Below are 17,281 nucleotides of genomic sequence, written 5' to 3'. Positions count from 1 at the left end.
CTGTGATTGGTCTGAGAACTGCTTTCATTTCTGTGTCTGTCACCCTCAGCGTTGATATGCACTGTAACAGCAGCAGAGCGCGAAGAGCAGATGCACTTCCCCCCCCTGCAGTTGGTCTTTTTACTCAGTTTTTATTTTCCACCCTTTTTGATTTTGAACCTCTGCAACTGACATTTCTCTGGACTTGAAAACATTAGCACAGATTTGCACCTGCTGAAACTATAGCGACTAATTACACTCTCGACAAACTATAAACACGGCCGAAAAATCCATCTGAACTCAGTACAGGTTAGTGCCCTTTTGGTTTTTCTCTGTATTAAACTGTTGTAAATATAGTTTTTATGATTTTATTATTATTAATAATAATAACAACAATAGATAAATACATTTGAATTTTACCAGCGTATAGTCTCTTAAAACTGACCTGTCCTCTTGTAATATATAGCAGAGTCTTAAAAAGCCCACATGCAGACGACAGGTTGAGGTTTTTAAATCATAATGGTTCAAACTGTTATTACACCAATTTGTGGGAAGCGTTTGAAACCTCTTGAGCAAGGGGCCACAATAGTGATAAACGCAGTGCTGCTCCCTGTTGGTCATATTTAAAAACAGCAACAATTCTTCCTTTGACAGAACAGAGCCATAGTAAAATAACTTTTACACCAAATAACATTGCTTACTTAGTTTCCATATCAAGTAGATAAAAACACTATGTCCTGGGTAATAATATAATTCAGTATTAGATTACAGTTAGTGGTTCACATGACATAGAAGCTATTGGAAAGAAAATATGATTTTGTGAAATATCAGAAGGAATAAAATCTAAAAAGCAAATTAGTTGTGTTCTGTTTGTCTAGGGTAGCAATACTATTTTTGCACTAGTTTGGAGTCAGTGGGTCACATGACATGGAAGCTATTGATAGAAATGTTCGTTTCTCTTAAATTATCAATTTGTATATGAAATAGCTTTTCTCTAGGGGAGCAATAATATCCAAATATATAATAAATATATATATATGATATAAATATAAGTTGGATTCAGTTATCAAAAACAATGCTGATCCCTCCAATTCAAACAGGAATTTATTGATGAATCTTTATAAAATAAAACCCATGGCCCACAAGGGAAACTTACATTTGTGATATGTGTTTCAGAGGGGGAAGAGCATAATTCTAAATTTATCACTGACAGTTTATTCTCAAAGAAAAGACTTCCTTTTTATGTCCAAGCAGAAGATGCCGCAGGTCACATGAGGGAAGAAAAAACAATAATTTCACATAAAGTCTGTGAGATGATCAACGATAACACTGATTTATCTCCTAACTGTTGTCCAGGGAAATAATGAGGCCGATGACTGAGGCCCTCTGGGCGGCACTCATGTTGGCGGGACTCCAGCAGCTCACCTCACTCGCCACATCACCTGACAGCAGCGTGGACCGCTCGTCCCAGAACCTCCCCTCTGTCCCCAGGGACCTGCCACCGGGGGTTGAGTTTTTAGATCTGTCACACAACCACATACGGCAACTTCACCAAGGAGACTTTAAAAACACCACTCTCCTGAGGCGCCTGAATGTGTCGTGGAACAGTCTGGAGGGGATAGATCCAGGGACGTTCCTCGACACTCCACTCCTGGAGGATCTGGACCTGTCCCACAACAGGCTGAGGAACCTGTCGGTTCAGCAGTACCTCCTGCACACAGGAAATCTCCTGTTGTTGGATCTGACCTGGAACTCGTTCGGCACAATGACACTGGGGGATTCTTTCCGTTCTCTGGCGAAACTGGAGAGATTGGCACTTGCGGCAGAAAACATCAGTGTGGGTGATTTCAAGAGCATCGCTGAAAGGAAACTGCAAAAGCTGACACTTTGTCTGGGTGATGAGCTGGGTTATGAGGCAGGCAGCCTGAAGGACGTTCACGCTCAAAGGCTTCAGATGGCCTCCACCAGTAAGATTGTGGACCGTGGCCTGTATTCTGATGCTCTGTCATTCTTTGACGAAGTGGAGTTGACAAATTTGAGCGGTGGCTACAGGGAACTTACTGAGCAGCTTAGCCAGAGGGTAGAAATCCGTACTTCTCGTCTTTATCTCACCAACATATCAATCAAATGGTTCGACTTAACTCAGTTTATCAATGTGATTCTGCAAACTTCTATCACCCATTTGGACAGCTCTGATGTGAGCCTGTATAATCTGCCTTATGTAGACACTGACGTGACCCAGAAGTCGAGAATGAAATCCCTTTCGAGTAGAAGGATTGTGGTGACGTCTTTCTTTTTCTCACAGGAGGCCGTATACAACTTCTTCATCAATATGCCTGTGGAGAGTTTCTCAGTCACAGAGTCTCCAATCATACACATGACCTGCCCAAAGTCACAGAGTCCAATGCTCCAGCTGGATTTCTCCTACTGTGCTTTATCGGACACCATCTTCTCCATGGTGGAGGAACAGCAAACTCTTGAGTGTCAGACTCTCAGTAACGTGAGAAAACTGATTCTGGTCAGCAACAATCTCAAGAGTCTCCGGCTGCTGAGCAAACGCATGCAACACATGACGTCACTGCAGCATCTTGACCTCGGCCTCAACTCCCTCTATTACGAGGGTATAGAGGAGTGCGTGTGGCCAGCGAACATCACCAATATGACTCTGTCCTCCAACCGTCTCACAGACTCTGTTTTCAAATGTCTACCAAAAGGAACAGAGACGCTGGACCTCCAGAACAACCAGGTTTCTGTGGTGTCGTCATCCATCTTAAAAATGGTAAGCCTGAAATCTCTGAATCTGATCGCCAACCGGCTGCGGGACCTGCCGGTGTGTGACGGTTTCCCTAATCTGAACGAGCTTCTGCTCAGGTCAAATTCCCTCCACGCCCCGTCTGTGAACAGGCTGGAGACCTGCCCCGAGCTGAGAACCCTGGACGTCAGCTACAACCCCTTCACCTGCACCTGCGCTCTGAGGAGTTTCATAAAACTTGGCATCGAATCTGAAAGGAAGAGCAGTCACAGAGGGATTGAATTATTGAGCTGGCCAGGGGCGTATTACTGCACCTACCCAGAGGACGTGCGAGACACCATCTTGAAAGAAATCTGGATTCCAGAGATCACCTGCAATGTTGGCATCCTGGCAGCCACCATCTTGTGCCCAGCAGTGGTAGTGATTTTGGTAGTTATGACCCTGTGCCACCGTTTAGACATTCCCTGGTACATGGGCATGATCTGGCAGTGGACCAGAGCCAAACATCGTGCCAGAACAAGACAAGTCCGACCTGAGGACCTGATTGGCGTCGAGTTTCATGCTTTTGTGTCTTACAGCCAGCACGACACCGACTGGGTGCACGACTCCCTCCTTCCCAACCTTGAAGGTCCTGCAGGAGGCCTCCGAGTCTGCCTTCATGAGAAACATTTTGTGCCAGGAAAGACAGTTGTGGAGAACATCCTCGGCTGCGTGGAGAAAAGCAGGCGCTCCCTGTTTGTGCTCTCGGCTCACTTTGTCAAGAGCGACTGGTGCCATTACGAACTGTACTTTGCCAGCCACCAGCGCCTTTCCCGCGGATCTGACGGCATTGTGCTGGTTCTGCTAGAGCCTCTGCCTCAATACACGATCCCATCCAAGTACTATCAGCTGAAGGCCATGATGGGCCGGCACACCTACTTGGAGTGGCCACAGGACAGGGCCAAGCATAGGCTGTTCTGGGTGAACCTCAGAGCTGCTCTACAGGCAGACCTGCCCAACGCACCGGTCACAGAGACAGAGGAGTGACTGCACAGGGCAGAGTAAAAGAGGAAAAGGAAGTTGCAAGAAGAAGTATGAAAGTGGCAGAGGAAGTTCGCTAGAGGGAACATAGGAGTAAAATCGTAGGAGCAAAGGGGACACTGATTTGTTTTTTTGTACTTGCTTGTTCTGCGAGCTGAAGACAAACTGTTGTTTTAAGTGTATGATTTAAATCATTTAGTCACATCACATGCTAACTCCTTGGAACAATTTAAATGACATTTAATGTTGACATTTACATAAACTAACAAGTTGATCAGGTTTGTAACAAAAACAATAAACATTAACAGAGAATATCAAAAACCACGTGATTCTTTTATCAACACTGACATCCAGAAAATATCACAATATGATTAAACCACTTCAAATGTGGTTAAAAGCACATACTGTGGTAAAAAGGAAAACGATGCACATACTGCTTTTGAAAAGATAGATCCACTTTTAAGGCAAGACAACTTTTCATGTACAATTAAAGATGAAAAAGACGAGAGCTAAAAGTGATGTTTTGTAGATGTGATCCTTTTGTAGCGACAGCATCCACAGCTGCTAAGGTCACGAGGTCAGTCCAGCTGCATTAAATCTGTGTCCTGAATATCTGTTACGAACAGATTCAAATGTCACAGTCCAGGAGTCAAGGAAGAGACTGGATGATCATGATTTTTTCATTGATGCAGAAACGGTGAAGCACGCTCAGGAGGTTCTCCCCACAACGCGACACCTGCCGCTCCATGGCCAGACGGAAGTCCTCTTTCACTCCTTTGGTGATTCCCCGCGTCACCGTGTGGTGTCTGTAGAAGTGAAAATGATGAAAAGAAAAAAGATGAACACAATCATACACCTGGTCAGAAATGTATTCTTATGAGCTGATTTGTCACAGACACAGAAATGTGACCTATGCAGTAAAGACAAAGTCATGAAGACAAAATGCTACATTTTTTCTTTCACGCTCATCAACCAGTCCAGATTATTATACAACAAATCTTTCACAGTCATAAATAAAAATCACATAAAACATGTCCACAAATGAAATGTTACCAAGTGTCATGAAAAGCAAAAAAACTAAATCAGCCGTACAAAAAGACCAACATAATCCTTGTGTAACAACTATAACAACATCGACAACAGTAATGACCACAGAAAGACGAGCAATGGCTCAAATAAACAGACGCCGACAGGAAATCAAAGAACGTCTAACTCTTGATGTAAAATGACAGGCCCAAACCAAAACTGGGGGGGATGACAAGCCTTGAGGTTGGGAAATGAAGGAAGGGTGACTGGTGTGGGGGAGGAATGAGGGACTCTGTGACGAGGGGCCTGGGGTACCTGTCCATCGCCTGCACCCCTTGTAGCAGTAGGGTGTTTAACTCCACCCCCAAGGCGGGACTAGGGTTCCTGAGGGAGAGCAACATTCAACAACTCTCAGTCAGTGAGGGTGCATTCAAGAGTCTTAACTTTCTACAGCATTGAATGAAGGAGCTTGAAAGATGCTTTATTTAACTGTAAACCCCTTTTGTTGAAAATGCCTGCTCCGATACCAACAGTTTCATTTCTAAGTAACAAACTTCCCCACAGGCCATGTCTACTTAGATCATAAACACAACAGAACGGGAGTGTGCAGAGTCACGATGCCAGCTGGAATGTGTCTGCGAGGCTCTTACTTGATCAGCATTCCCTGATTGGGCAGCAGCTCCAGCTGAATTCTACCTCCCTCTGGAGTGCGCAGGTATGCAAACTCCTCCAGCATGTCAATATCTGGCAAGAGTCATGAGCTCATGGAAACTAACATCCAAGACGAGACCACATATTATTAGTGTATATGTGCTATTTATAAATCCATTCTAGTAGTTGTAGAGTAGTTACAATTAAAGGATACTGGTGACATAGTTGAAGAAATTCTCATACTGCAAACCGCCTTGCTGACAGATTTTATCCACTGCCTTTAAAAACAGCATCTCCCCGTGTGGCCAGTCCTGCTGCAGGAGCACCACCACGTGGCCGAGGGACAGGTCGTCACGATTGTCTGTGAAGGCCCGGAGCTGATCGGACAAAAAGAGACAAAGAACAAGATTTAAATGTACACGTATCAAAAAATGCACGAGCACAAATAGTGCATACGTTACCAGAATAAAACTAAAGAAATCATAAACTCCACAGACGTAGAGTAGGCACCTTGAAGCAGGCGAGCATGAGCTGGAGACCGAAAGGTAACACAGCTTTGCTGGTGCAGGGCAGCAATCGCAGGTCATTGCCTAGTTATGGGGGGAAAATTATAGAATTATCTGGCAACAAATAACTGTGTCACTCGATAATCAGTGTCACTATTTTTGACTTCTGTATCTAAAATCATTGAGGGATTAAAGGTTGTTACTACAAATTTGCAGAACACCCAGTTCAACTGAAATCATTGTATTATAGTAGTATTGAATCACAAAAATTTATTATCATACAATTGTAAAATATAAAAAATGAAAATATGTATCAATTTTACGCTCAAAACAAAAACTTAATTAAACATCAGTTTGTAAAAGCTGTTCACAAGTTAGAATTGGAACATGACCATTGATTTACAAAACCGGTAAGTGTTTACCTTTCCTCATTTTGGCCTTGACTCTCCCTTGATCTTCTGGGGTCTTTGATGGTTCTTGGTTTGGGGGACTCAGCCCACCCACAACATCGAGCAGCTTCTCACAGGCCAACTGATCAACAGATATGTGCACATTTCGGGTAAAACTTATGAACATTTTAAAGACTTCATAGTTGCACCTAAATTACAAATCTGGTAAAACACTAAATTAATGAAAAATCAGATGACAAAATGTTGACAATGACAAGTTAATTGCAAATATCGGGACTATAAGGCCACCTGCAGGCCAGTTAATGTTATGCAAATATTTTTTATGCATGGTCCGAAGAGAATCAGGTTTTTGTGCCATATACAGCAGGTGTTAGAATGTACTGAACCTAAAATATGTCCTCAAATATGAACATAACAATAAAGTATGAGAAACAGTATAAACATTATTAGAACAACAGCTCAGTGATGAAGTGAATGAAAGTGATGAAGTGAATTTAAATCATTTTAATTGAGATGCTATATTATCAGAATTTCTGTGCAATTTGAAGTGTAATATAATGTATTTTGGGTAAGCTGTGCATTTAATAGATATAAAATGGAATTTTCCAACAACGTGTGTGCGTGTGTGTGTGTTTACCCTGTACTCTCCCAGTGCGTAGTGGCAGGAGGCCTGCTGTATGAGGGCCCTGTGTTGCTCCAGACTGACCTGACCCGAGGGGCTCTGCTGCCCTGGCTGAGGCTGCAGCACTGCAGCCATCTGGTGCAGGCTAGAGAGGGCCTTACGGTACTGTCCCTGAAGAGGGAGGGAGAGAGAGAAACCATTGCAAAAACATGTTGCTGCATTTCCCCGCAGTGACAAATAAAGTGATATAAAATTAGAACAAATATATAACAGATGCAGTAGATGTTTTTCACAAACAGAAAACAGTGTATGATTTTCTTGCCTGATATATGATCATGTCAGTGAGGAATATTCTGAACCATAACCAGCTGTCTGTCTTCCAAGAGGCACAGATCTTCTTGAACTCTGTCAAAATTACACAAACAGTTAAATTATTCATGTTGTAGTCATGAATGTTCTGGTGCTCTTCATTTTATGATATTTCATTACAACACTGCAGAGCATTTGCATTTTGTGCTGTTTTCCTGTTTTTTGTATTTTAAAAGGAGCGGCTAGGTAAAGAGACATTTTAGAGACAGAATTGCAAAGAGAGAATATATCACAGTAGTAAACATCTAAAAACAGAGAGAAAACGTCTGCATCTGTTGTTGAATTTGTTGTGGTTGCCACCTTATGACACCTTGACAGGGTGACTGGACCCTGCATGGATGTGTAAACACAAACAAAAAACACACATTAGGTGTTTACCAGTTTCCAGGCCGTCATGGGAGTGAAGTAGATCCCAGCTCTCCCTCGCTGTGCGGAAGCTCTCCAGAGTCTCTGACCAGCTGGGCATCTCAGTCTTGGTTACTATGATGTGTCGACCGCGGCCTTTTCCCAACCCTTCCTCGTCATCGGAGCTCTACAGTGACACACAAACATATGCATGGTGACACAATGCAAATGACATGAAAATAGATGCATACTATAACCTCTTTGTGAAAGTGATCCGTCTTTGGCTTTTCACAAAACTACATCTAATCTCACCATGGTCTTCTCTCTCCCATCGGCCAGTTTGCGTTTCTTGTGTGCATGTTTCACAGCTCCCCTCTCCAGCTCCAAATCATTATACACCGAACTCAAGTCCTCTACAAGGATCCATGGCCCCGAACTCAGCGCATTCATGGCTGCCAAACATAAACACATCATTTGATTATTGAACCTTTGATAGAAAACACAACAGAGGGGCATAACCAGAGGAAATAGAGTAAAAAGAGCAAACAGGGAAATGTTTGTGCTTGCATGAACGGCGGCTGACCTTGGAACAGTGCAGGCTGTACAGATGAGACGTAGAGAAAGGCGCTGCGGAAGAGGACGAGTGCCGCACAGATGACCACTTGGCTGCAGCAGCGGGACCGAGTCTCTCCTTCCAGACTAGGAAGGTAGCGACACAACTCCTTCACCCTCAGCAGCATGTCCACATAAGTCCTAGTACAAACACATACACGCAAAAACAAAGACACAACAAATACTTTGATTATTTGCCGCCATAGCTAGTAGTGTTATTTTGACAATGAAGGTTGTTGTATGTGATCACGGCAAAATGTCGTCCTGGAGACAGCTACTGTGGAGGGGATGAGGCAGTTTGAAGCTCTTCTAGTAAGTGTGTTTGCTTGTGTGTGTATGTGGAACGATTCTGTCATCATGACAGCATCACATACAAGATATAGTGAAGATAAACTTTATATGTGTGTAATTAGAATCAAAATGAAGGCTTTAGTTGAAATATGGGTGAACGACCCACTACAAGATGGTGTCTAGGTTTTTATTTCATAACATCAACGTAATAAATGGTTTAATTTAATTGGATTATTACTATTTGCACATTTTCTAGAATTCCTACACTACTATCTATTATACTACCATACTGAAACATATCCACTGCCTTTTAAATATATTTCATAATTATATATTCTGGGCTGTCTCTGCTTCTGAGTAATGGACTTTAAAACAAAAACTGATTATTATACCAGTAGTGAATGTAGAATGAATTCCAGAGCTGCTGTATTAGGCTGCATTCATGTTGGCTAAACAACCCTCAAGTACAGAAGTGAGTGACTGACAGGCAGAGTGAAAGAGCACCTCTGTCCCTTGTCTCCCTGCCACTCGCAGCGAGCTCCAACCACAGCGAGGATATCCAACAGCCGCTCCCAAGGCTCTGCTACCACTGAAGACTTTTCAGAAAGGCCGTCAATCACATGGCGCTGGGAGCCACGGGACATGTTGGGTGACTTCAGTGATCCAGCTTCTTGAGAGCCTGAAAAGAAAGAGCAGAGAATGAAAGAATGAACACAAATTTTACAAAAACTTTCAAGTATAAATTGCAATATTAGAAATGATCACACTGGGTTATCACAAGGAAAATGTCTTACCCTTACCCTGTATCTGTACATCAGGTGAGGGTCCACGGGTAACATAACCAATATAGAATTCAGCTGCTTTCAGCATGTATTTCTGCATCAGGCTGGCCGGCAAGCGCATGTCCATGTTGTTAATGACCAAAGGGAGGACATCACACACTGTAATAGTAAAACATATGCATATAGCATGAGTATTTTCGTTTTCAAATGAATCAGTAGCAACCGGTTTTAAACATGTGTTTCACTGACCAAACAGTTTTCTGAAGCAGTTGACGGGAGTCTCCACATTCTCTGACACCTCCGCCTCCAGCAGCGTCTCTCCTAAATTGACCTAAAAAATACAGCAGATGGTTAGTATTGACTGTTCAATGTTGATTTAATCTCAGCTCAAAAGGTCAAAATTGAAGAGTTTCCATATTTATATTTACCCCGTGTTGGACCACAGACTCAGGAAAGCGCTTCAGAAGAAGCAGCAGCATTTCTGCCTTCTCCAAAGTGTTGAAACACTGCTCGGTGGCTTTCAGGAGCATTTCACACTGCACACGGCCGGGAAGTGTCTCAAAAAGTCCTGGGACGACACACACATGAATAGAGATAAAAATGGACGATCTTGTGATTGCTCCACCCGACATGGCCTCCCACACTTAACTGACCCGGTTCACACCTGGTCAATATGCTTTCTGAAAGCTTCTCTTGTGACTTCTCCTGTGATTGGATCTCACTTCCCAGTTCTATATGCAAATACATACGTATGGCAGTTGTGTTTGCTAAGTCCAAATGAGTTTACAGCTGTGTCCAATGTCATTTTTGTGCCAGCGAGCAAGATCGAGAGATGGAGAGAGTAAGGAGACAGGAGGGGCTGAATGAATCTTGTGCATTTCTACAATGAAGACAAATTATACCAATTTAACAAATTGAGATGGTGGCCATGGCATGTCACAGACCACCTCCGAATGGGATGTGAGTGATAAGATCTCAGGGTGTGCTCGGGACTCATTTGGGGGCATTCAGACCTGTACTTGGCGCCGGCCACTTGTGATCCAATCACTCAGGAAGGATGTTAATACCCAGAGTGAACAGGATCATTATCAAACCTCTCACGGTGACGATATACACTGTTTTCATGTGGTGTGACGGAGTTGAACTCCTCTCACCTCGGAGAAACTGTGCATGCTTGTCCTGAGAGTCACCGCGTAGGGCAGCTGTGATGACACTGATCTCCCGCCACACAGTGGGTTGATCTGGAAAGTTGATGAACCTGAAGGATGGAGGAGTCATTAGCCACTGAGCACAGGCATGGAAGGGACACTTACATGGATAAATCACACCGGAACTCACATGTCATACAGGAGTCTCCCTGCAGAGGCGGTCCTCTCTGCATTGCGTTCAATGCTGTACATTTCATACTGTGAAACCAAACAGAGGATCCTCATAATTTGAACATGTGACAGTGCAGAGACATCTAGAGGAATACGTGCAGCTGAGCTGGTAGTAGGATCAGTGATTTATAGAGGAGAAGCGTAGTGTTACCTGTATGTTGAAGTCTGCAGGGTACAGGGTCCTGGCTGTGATGAGCCAGGCTTTGGCCGCGCACGGATCATCAGACACCAGCTCCCGGGCTCTTCTCACCAGAAACTCGCAGTCTTTTTGCGCTGACATGTTTACATGAATCAAGCCTTCACAGCCGGAGACGTCAGACGAACCTCACACACGCAGCTCAGGCTGTAGTTTAACACATACGGTTGTGTACTCAAACCAGGGTAGACGTGTTTTTCGTTGCGCTTGCACAGCGTCTCTGTGCCAAAGTGCCACAATACGGCTAACTAGCAGAAGCTAGCTAGTTAGCTCTGCATAGGTCTGTCTGTGCACATCTTTGCTAAAAACGTTCACCAACCGGCGCTCTCAATCTTTTACACAAGTATCTTATTCACGTATAACAAACATATGGAACAAACCATATAGGCTGAAAGACCTGACGTTGTTCTCATTCACACAAACATCTTCATATACCGACACAGTTCCTCCTGGCGATGTGATAATGTCACACCGTAGTCGTAAAATCGACCACGTCCTGCTTTACGGCTAGTGTTTAGCTGGTAGCATCACAACAACGCGGAACTGCTTGTTTCTGGCCGTTTTACTTGATCCACACTGTGCGTCTACAACTCTGATGTGATTCAGCAGCTCACACCATCCACTGCTCGACTCGTACATTACAGCGGACTGAGTATTTACATGTGAAACGACCTCCCATGAATCCGGCTACCTCCCTCATCCATGTACTCTGCTATCTGCGCATGCGCCAACGCTTTCCTGCTGCGGTCACCTGTCGTTGGATCCGCAGACACGACCTACAGACAGTTGTGGTTCGCTTCACACACAATAACACTCGCCCGGGGCAAGGACAGCCACTGGTACACACAGCAGGTAAACACCACTTTACGGGTCCGTCGCTTGTTTGACCCCAAAACACCGCGGGACGCTGTTTCGCTTTCAGATTCGTCTTCGATCATCAGTCAGAGAACCAGGGCTGGTCCCGTTTCGAATGTTAGCCACATAGCATGCTAATGTTTTTCTCTCTCTAGCATGGTGGCATCACGTCCCACGTCAGCCCCTCTGTCATTCACGTAAACATTCATCTGACTCGAGTGGTGCTATCACAACCTAACAGGCCCCAGCACTGTCGCGCTAGCTATGGTGGCTAACTAACCAAGTATTCGTGTGTGTAGCTATTGAGCTAAACATGCTAGCCCGAGGTGCCAGGCTGGATCTTTAACTACTCATACATTCGATTACTTTTTGTGTAGCTTGTGTCATTGTAAGTGATATCAGGGCTTTTCGGTGTGTATGAACACACTGACTGACTGACTGACTGACAGCCAGCCACGGCGCGCCCGAGAGACCAGGAAGCAGCACGCAGAGGGCGTGTTCTGTCAACTATTTATTTGGAAGCTGTTTCCACAATGGAAAAACTCTTGATTTCATTCAAACTGTGGTGAAATCATTATTCAGACTCTACTATCTAAAGGAACAACTGTAGTATACATACAACGCTTGTATACACTTGTAAGTTTCAATAATGCAAGTGATCAACAGAGTACTTGTGTACTGAGGAGTTGTAACAGTTCAGGAATGTTTTATTGACTTGTATGTTCTTTTAAAACACTTCTTCTGCAAAGTAACTGTGAATGTAATCTGGCAAATGTAGTGTGGTTAAGCAATTTCCTCACTCGAGTCTCACAACATGTAACTATAATAGCAGTACCTCCTAAATACTTTATGTAAATGTGGCGACTTGTAAATTCCACAAAGGCCCCTACACATCAGAAGTCATTCATTCAGGTTTGGTCATACTCACTTGAAACTTTGTGTAGGAATTCTTGAAGAGATATTTTGGTTGACGTCCTGCGACCTTTTAATGACCTCACAGATTTGACACCACTGTCTCCTCCTCACTCTATATTAAGAGAACTCCCCGAGAACTTTCTTTATGTACTTGGTGTATTTACACACTTGCGTTTGATTTCGGAATAGTCTAGCTTTAATCTGAGCAGAGATTAATTATTGCTGTTGTATGCATGAGTTTTTGCCACTAGGTTTTTTCTGTTACCTCAAAAATAACTTTTTCATAAAACACCATCATACTCAATTTGCATTGTTTAGTGATGTACATTAAATTGTTAAAGGTGGTGTCTTCTGTCACTTGTAGCTGTGCTCTACCACACCATGACATGGCTGACACGTGTGAACACATTGAGTTGTGTAACAGCTCTTATCTGTTGCCAGTGGGGGCAGTCTTTTTGTACAAAGTATAAAGCAGGAAGTAAATGGTTCAATCTGCTTGTGCAATTTCTATGAAGATCCATTAAGTATTCTCGGAGAATCCTATAAAAATGTGCAAAATCACATTTTTAAAGAAAGTGAAACCAAAAACCTCCTGGATTCGGCCTCTGATGAAAACACAGATGAAAACATAACCACCTTGGTTGAGGTAAAATACATTAAAAAAAAACAACGTAATGAGTGTATGTATCTGATATTTTCTCTCTCACACACACAGGTGCAAATTTTACAGAGCGGGCTGTTGACGTGATGCTGGAGAATCAGGCTGTGGTGCATTGAGACTCCCATGGCTGTTAGCACCATGGACTCGGAGTCAGCCCGGACACCTCAGCCCCAGACGGCCCTCTCTAAAGGAGGCCGCTCCCTGATGCCTACTGGGGCTCTGAGTGCTACACTGGGCCATCAAGGGAAGCACTATGTCTGTGGCTCCATTGCAGCTTTTACCAATATCATGGTGACCTTCCCTATCCAGAAGGTGCTGTTCCGCCAGCAACTGCACGGCGTGTTGGCCACGGAGGCAGTGCGGCAGCTCCAGAGGGACGGGCTGAGGAATCTTTACCGGGGCCTGTTGCCCCCACTGCTCCAGAAGAGCACCACAGTGGCCATCATGTTTGGCCTGTACGAGGACTTCTCTCGGGTCTTATTGGACCGGGCTCAAAGCAGTGGTGTGCCAGAGCTGGCCACACGAAGCTTTGCTGCAGCATTGGCAGGAACCGCAGAGGCCCTCCTGACGCCATTTGAGCGTGTGCAGACTCTCCTTCAAGACCATCGGCACCACGGCCGCTTCAACAACACAGCCCACACCTTCCGGACACTTCTGACTGAGTATGGTGTCAGAGAGTGCTACCGGGGCCTCGTGCCCATACTCCTCCGTAACAGCCCTAGCAATATGCTCTTCTTTGGGCTCCGGGGGCCCATTAAAGAGCAGCTCCCAGAAGCCACTAGCCGAGTCGGTCACTTGGTGAATGATTTTGTGTGTGGAGGGGTGCTGGGTTCCGCCCTGGGCATCATGTTCTATCCATTAAATGTGGTGAAGTCCCGGGCCCAGTCTCAGGTTGGTGGACCCTTCCAGTCCTGCAGAAACGTGCTGCTGACAGTGTGGAGAGAGAGGGGTGGTAGCGTGGCCATGCTCTACAGAGGGGCTCACCTCAATTACCACCGATCACTCCTCTCCTGGGGGATCATCAACGCCACCTATGAGCTGCTGCTGAAGATCGTATGAGAGGGGGATCGGAGATGACAGAAGGAAAGACAGAGAACGTAATTAAAGGGAAATGCGTGCAGGAAGTAGTAAAGTAAATCCAATGCACTAGCTGTCCAGCAGTTTTTGTGAGAGACTGGAGTTTCTACAACTAAAAGACAGCAATGATGTTGCACTTCTGACCGGGGCCAACACTCAGCGTGAGATAACCACCTGCCATTGTGACCAGTCACTGATTTCAGAGTTCAACCGAACGCACTCTGTCGCCTGTAACAAAACCTGTGCCAGGGTCCAATTGAAATGCCCTTGTTTGCTCTGTGTACGAACTTTGATCGGAGCAGACTGAACTCCCGTGCTTTTTCTTTTCCCCACAGTTTCACGCAAATGTTCCACGACGGGATAAAGTGTTTGTAAGAGAAGCTGCTTTCTTTCTATGTGCTGTGTGCTGTGGTGTCTTGTTGACAATTCCTTCCACCAAGAGCACTTTGTCTATGAACCTGAATTCTGCCTCTCAACTCAAACACGTCTTTGCTTCTGGCTATTATAAAACCTAAGAATTGTGTCAAGGTAATACAGTGCGTTACTGTCGGCTGTTGGTGAACTCGTGAGGCCAGTGGGTATCCGTGATGTACATGTTCTTGGAAACACTGTCCAGGCTGGCCATTTTAAACTATTTGTTCTTTTTCACCTCATTCATCGATGTGACATGTTGGTCTTGTTTATTTTCCAAAGTGTTACTTGCAGGGCGTGTGTGTTATTTGAGTTTTGACAAGTGCCCTGTTGATGTATACGTCAGTAAAATTTACAGTTACATGCAAATCCTGTCTGTTTCCTGTCAAATTCTTTGGCAGAGAGAATAAATAATATTCACCCGAGATTCATCTATTGTAAATAATCCAAGTTTAAATCACCCATTTTTTTTTTTGACAATTAAACAGATTTCTCTTCAATATATTTATTTTATGCGATCTCTCTTATACATGGCGTCTCTCCTCTCCTTCTGCTCACCTCTTTATGTTTCCTCCTCTCACGCTTGCGCTCCTCTCAGTCAGTAACATCTGTTGACATAATGGGCTCAGATTTCAAGCTTGAGTAGACTTGCAGTCACCACGTGGCAGTGCTCCCTGGGTATGACAGCCCGAAGAAGAAAGGCATGCTGCTAGGACACCGAGAGAGACTGAGCGGTAATGGTGCCGAGAGAAGAGCGGGACAGAGAGCAATGTTCAGTGGCACAAAAAGCACAAGCTGCCATGTAAATGGACCACTTGACCCATTTCTTCATTTCCTTTTTTTATTTTGTCCCTCAACAATCAACTGCATTTTCTTAGATCTTTTCAGGATTTCCTCTTCGAAAGTAACAACCTCATGTTCCTCTACGTTTTTGAAAGCAGGACACCTGTAGTGAATATACTATTCACTACTTTCCATGATACACAGAATTCACTCACTGTCAAAATTAAATAACTGCAACCAAATTAACTGTTCCAATAATCAACCTATTAAAATGTTGGGCGTGAACTTGTCCTCTGGGTGTTTATGCGGAGAAATTTGTCGCCATTCACATTTTCCTGAAGAGTAAGAAGTCACGAGTGTGACAAATATTTTACTACATCATGAAACCCAAGGGCTTGTGTGTGACTGAGTCATACTTTACTATATCATGTCTCTATCTCCCTTCTTGGCGATCAATAACAACAGCATCACCAACACAGTGATGTATTGTAGTCAAGCTGAACAGTGAACAAACACTTCAGTAGGTTGTGTGGTTGGTGTAACACTGTCAAGACCGTTTTCTCCGTGTGCGACAGTGCGTTGTGCGACTTTCTAGATTACTGTGTCAAGAAGTCAGGCTGCAGATGATGATCAGATTAAGGGCAATCTGACATTGGTACTTTGGATCAGGGTCAGGGCTGTGCTCACGAAGCCTCTCCACGTTCTCGCTCCACTTTTACAAAACGTCTCTCTGATGATCATCTTGGCCGAATCCATAAAGATTTTGACTTTTAAATCCATTATTTAAGGATGTATTTTAATAATAGGAGTAGAAACGTCGCTCTGACTCTGCCAGGCGCTGTGTAAATATTTTAGAGGCACTTGCTGAACCAAATGAGAGAGAGAGAGGGATGGTAAAATGAAGCAGGCCGCAGTGTTACATGGACAGATAAACACTGTTTGTGAAGTGCAGCAACTCACGGCAGAACAGAAATCTCACAGTAATGCTTATTAACCAATTAGCGTTAAAGAGAGGGTGTGAACAGTGATGCCGATTGTCTCCCTGCCAAGGAGCTCATATATTAGCAGGATGACGCAGAATCTACACAACTGATTTTCATGAAAGTTTGTGGTGCGGTGCATAATGACACAAGGACGAACCCGTTACATTTTGGTGAAGAGCTGGATCGAGGGGTTGGTTTCAGATTTTCTTTTTTCATTTTCTTCAAATTGTGAGATGTTTCCATATTTCTTTCTCTAACCCTGTCCCTCAACCAGAACTGTAAAACAACATCAAAGCAGAAATGGCTCTCAACAAGAAAATACAAAGACGATTCTGGTTGGTTCGGAAGAGCCCAGTCTGTTTACCATATAACAGAGAAGCTCAGCGGACTTTTTAACCAACACAAACCCCAATCAGCGATTAAAAAACTTTAAAGGATTTACAAGATATCAAAAAGTAAAAGGTTTTAAAATATGTATTTACATGAAAGTCATCTGCCACATTATGGATTATGGTGGGGAATGGTGGTGTTTGAGGGACAGAGTATAATTCATGGATCGTGTTAAAAAAGAATCAGACAGGTTTAAGGGACTGATATTTATGAGTGTGTGCGATTTGGTTCAGATCCAAATAAAGGCCATAGTTTGCCCCTGGGTT

General features: G+C 44.0%; 3 protein-coding genes across 6 annotated transcripts; 2 read left to right on the top strand and 1 right to left on the bottom strand.

Annotated features, from left to right (window-relative positions):
• Positions 1-44: 44 nt before the first annotated feature.
• Positions 45-4,063, top strand: tlr1 (toll-like receptor 1). The gene is made up of 2 exons (XM_062393277.1): positions 45-288; positions 1,336-4,063. Exon 2 carries the CDS (start codon positions 1,343-1,345, stop codon positions 3,755-3,757), a length of 2,415 nt encoding a protein of 804 aa, XP_062249261.1. The 5' UTR covers positions 45-288; positions 1,336-1,342; the 3' UTR covers positions 3,758-4,063.
• ints10 (integrator complex subunit 10) lies at positions 3,975-15,631 on the bottom strand. Of its 4 annotated transcripts, XM_062393278.1 has the most exons (19): positions 15,418-15,631; positions 10,896-11,087; positions 10,704-10,771; positions 10,520-10,623; positions 9,794-9,933; positions 9,615-9,696; positions 9,378-9,524; positions 9,088-9,262; positions 8,264-8,433; positions 7,993-8,132; positions 7,714-7,867; positions 7,289-7,371; positions 6,982-7,137; positions 6,357-6,465; positions 5,939-6,018; positions 5,643-5,805; positions 5,428-5,521; positions 5,093-5,161; positions 3,975-4,557 (listed from the first exon to the last, which is right to left on the bottom strand). In XM_062393278.1, exons 2-19 carry the CDS (start codon positions 11,022-11,024, stop codon positions 4,401-4,403), a joined length of 2,220 nt encoding a protein of 739 aa, XP_062249262.1. In that variant the 5' UTR covers positions 11,025-11,087; positions 15,418-15,631; the 3' UTR covers positions 3,975-4,400. The 4 variants fall into 4 exon arrangements, with proteins under 4 accessions (XP_062249262.1, XP_062249263.1, XP_062249264.1 ...); XM_062393279.1 differs by lacking the exon at positions 15,418-15,631 and having other exon boundaries at positions 9,384-9,524; positions 10,896-11,547; XM_062393280.1 differs by lacking the exons at positions 5,093-5,161; positions 15,418-15,631 and having other exon boundaries at positions 10,896-11,496.
• slc25a51b (solute carrier family 25 member 51b) lies at positions 11,658-15,927 on the top strand. The gene is made up of 2 exons (XM_062393282.1): positions 11,658-11,792; positions 13,426-15,927. Exon 2 carries the CDS (start codon positions 13,495-13,497, stop codon positions 14,428-14,430), a length of 936 nt encoding a protein of 311 aa, XP_062249266.1. The 5' UTR covers positions 11,658-11,792; positions 13,426-13,494; the 3' UTR covers positions 14,431-15,927.
• The last annotated feature ends 1,354 nt before the right edge of the window (positions 15,928-17,281 follow it).

This window comes from Platichthys flesus, chromosome 8, assembly GCF_949316205.1.
Source record: "Platichthys flesus chromosome 8, fPlaFle2.1, whole genome shotgun sequence".
Lineage (NCBI taxonomy): Eukaryota > Metazoa > Chordata > Actinopteri > Pleuronectiformes > Pleuronectidae > Platichthys > Platichthys flesus.
This window is presented reverse-complemented; position numbering and strand designations above follow the sequence as displayed.

Coding starts and splice junctions, on each gene's coding strand:
- tlr1 (XM_062393277.1), top strand. CDS start 1,343: ATGAGGCCGATGACTGAGGCCCTCTGGGCGGCACTCATGTTGGCGGGA.
- ints10 (XM_062393278.1), bottom strand. CDS start 11,024: ATGTCAGCGCAAAAAGACTGCGAGTTTCTGGTGAGAAGAGCCCGGGAG. Junction 8,133..8,263: donor ACAGCCTGCACTGTTCCAAG/GTCAGCCGCCGT, acceptor TATGTTTGGCAG/CCATGAATGCGCTGAGTTCG. Junction 6,019..6,356: donor CAAGGCCAAAATGAGGAAAG/GTAAACACTTAC, acceptor CCCCATAACTAG/GCAATGACCTGCGATTGCTG.
- slc25a51b (XM_062393282.1), top strand. CDS start 13,495: ATGGCTGTTAGCACCATGGACTCGGAGTCAGCCCGGACACCTCAGCCC.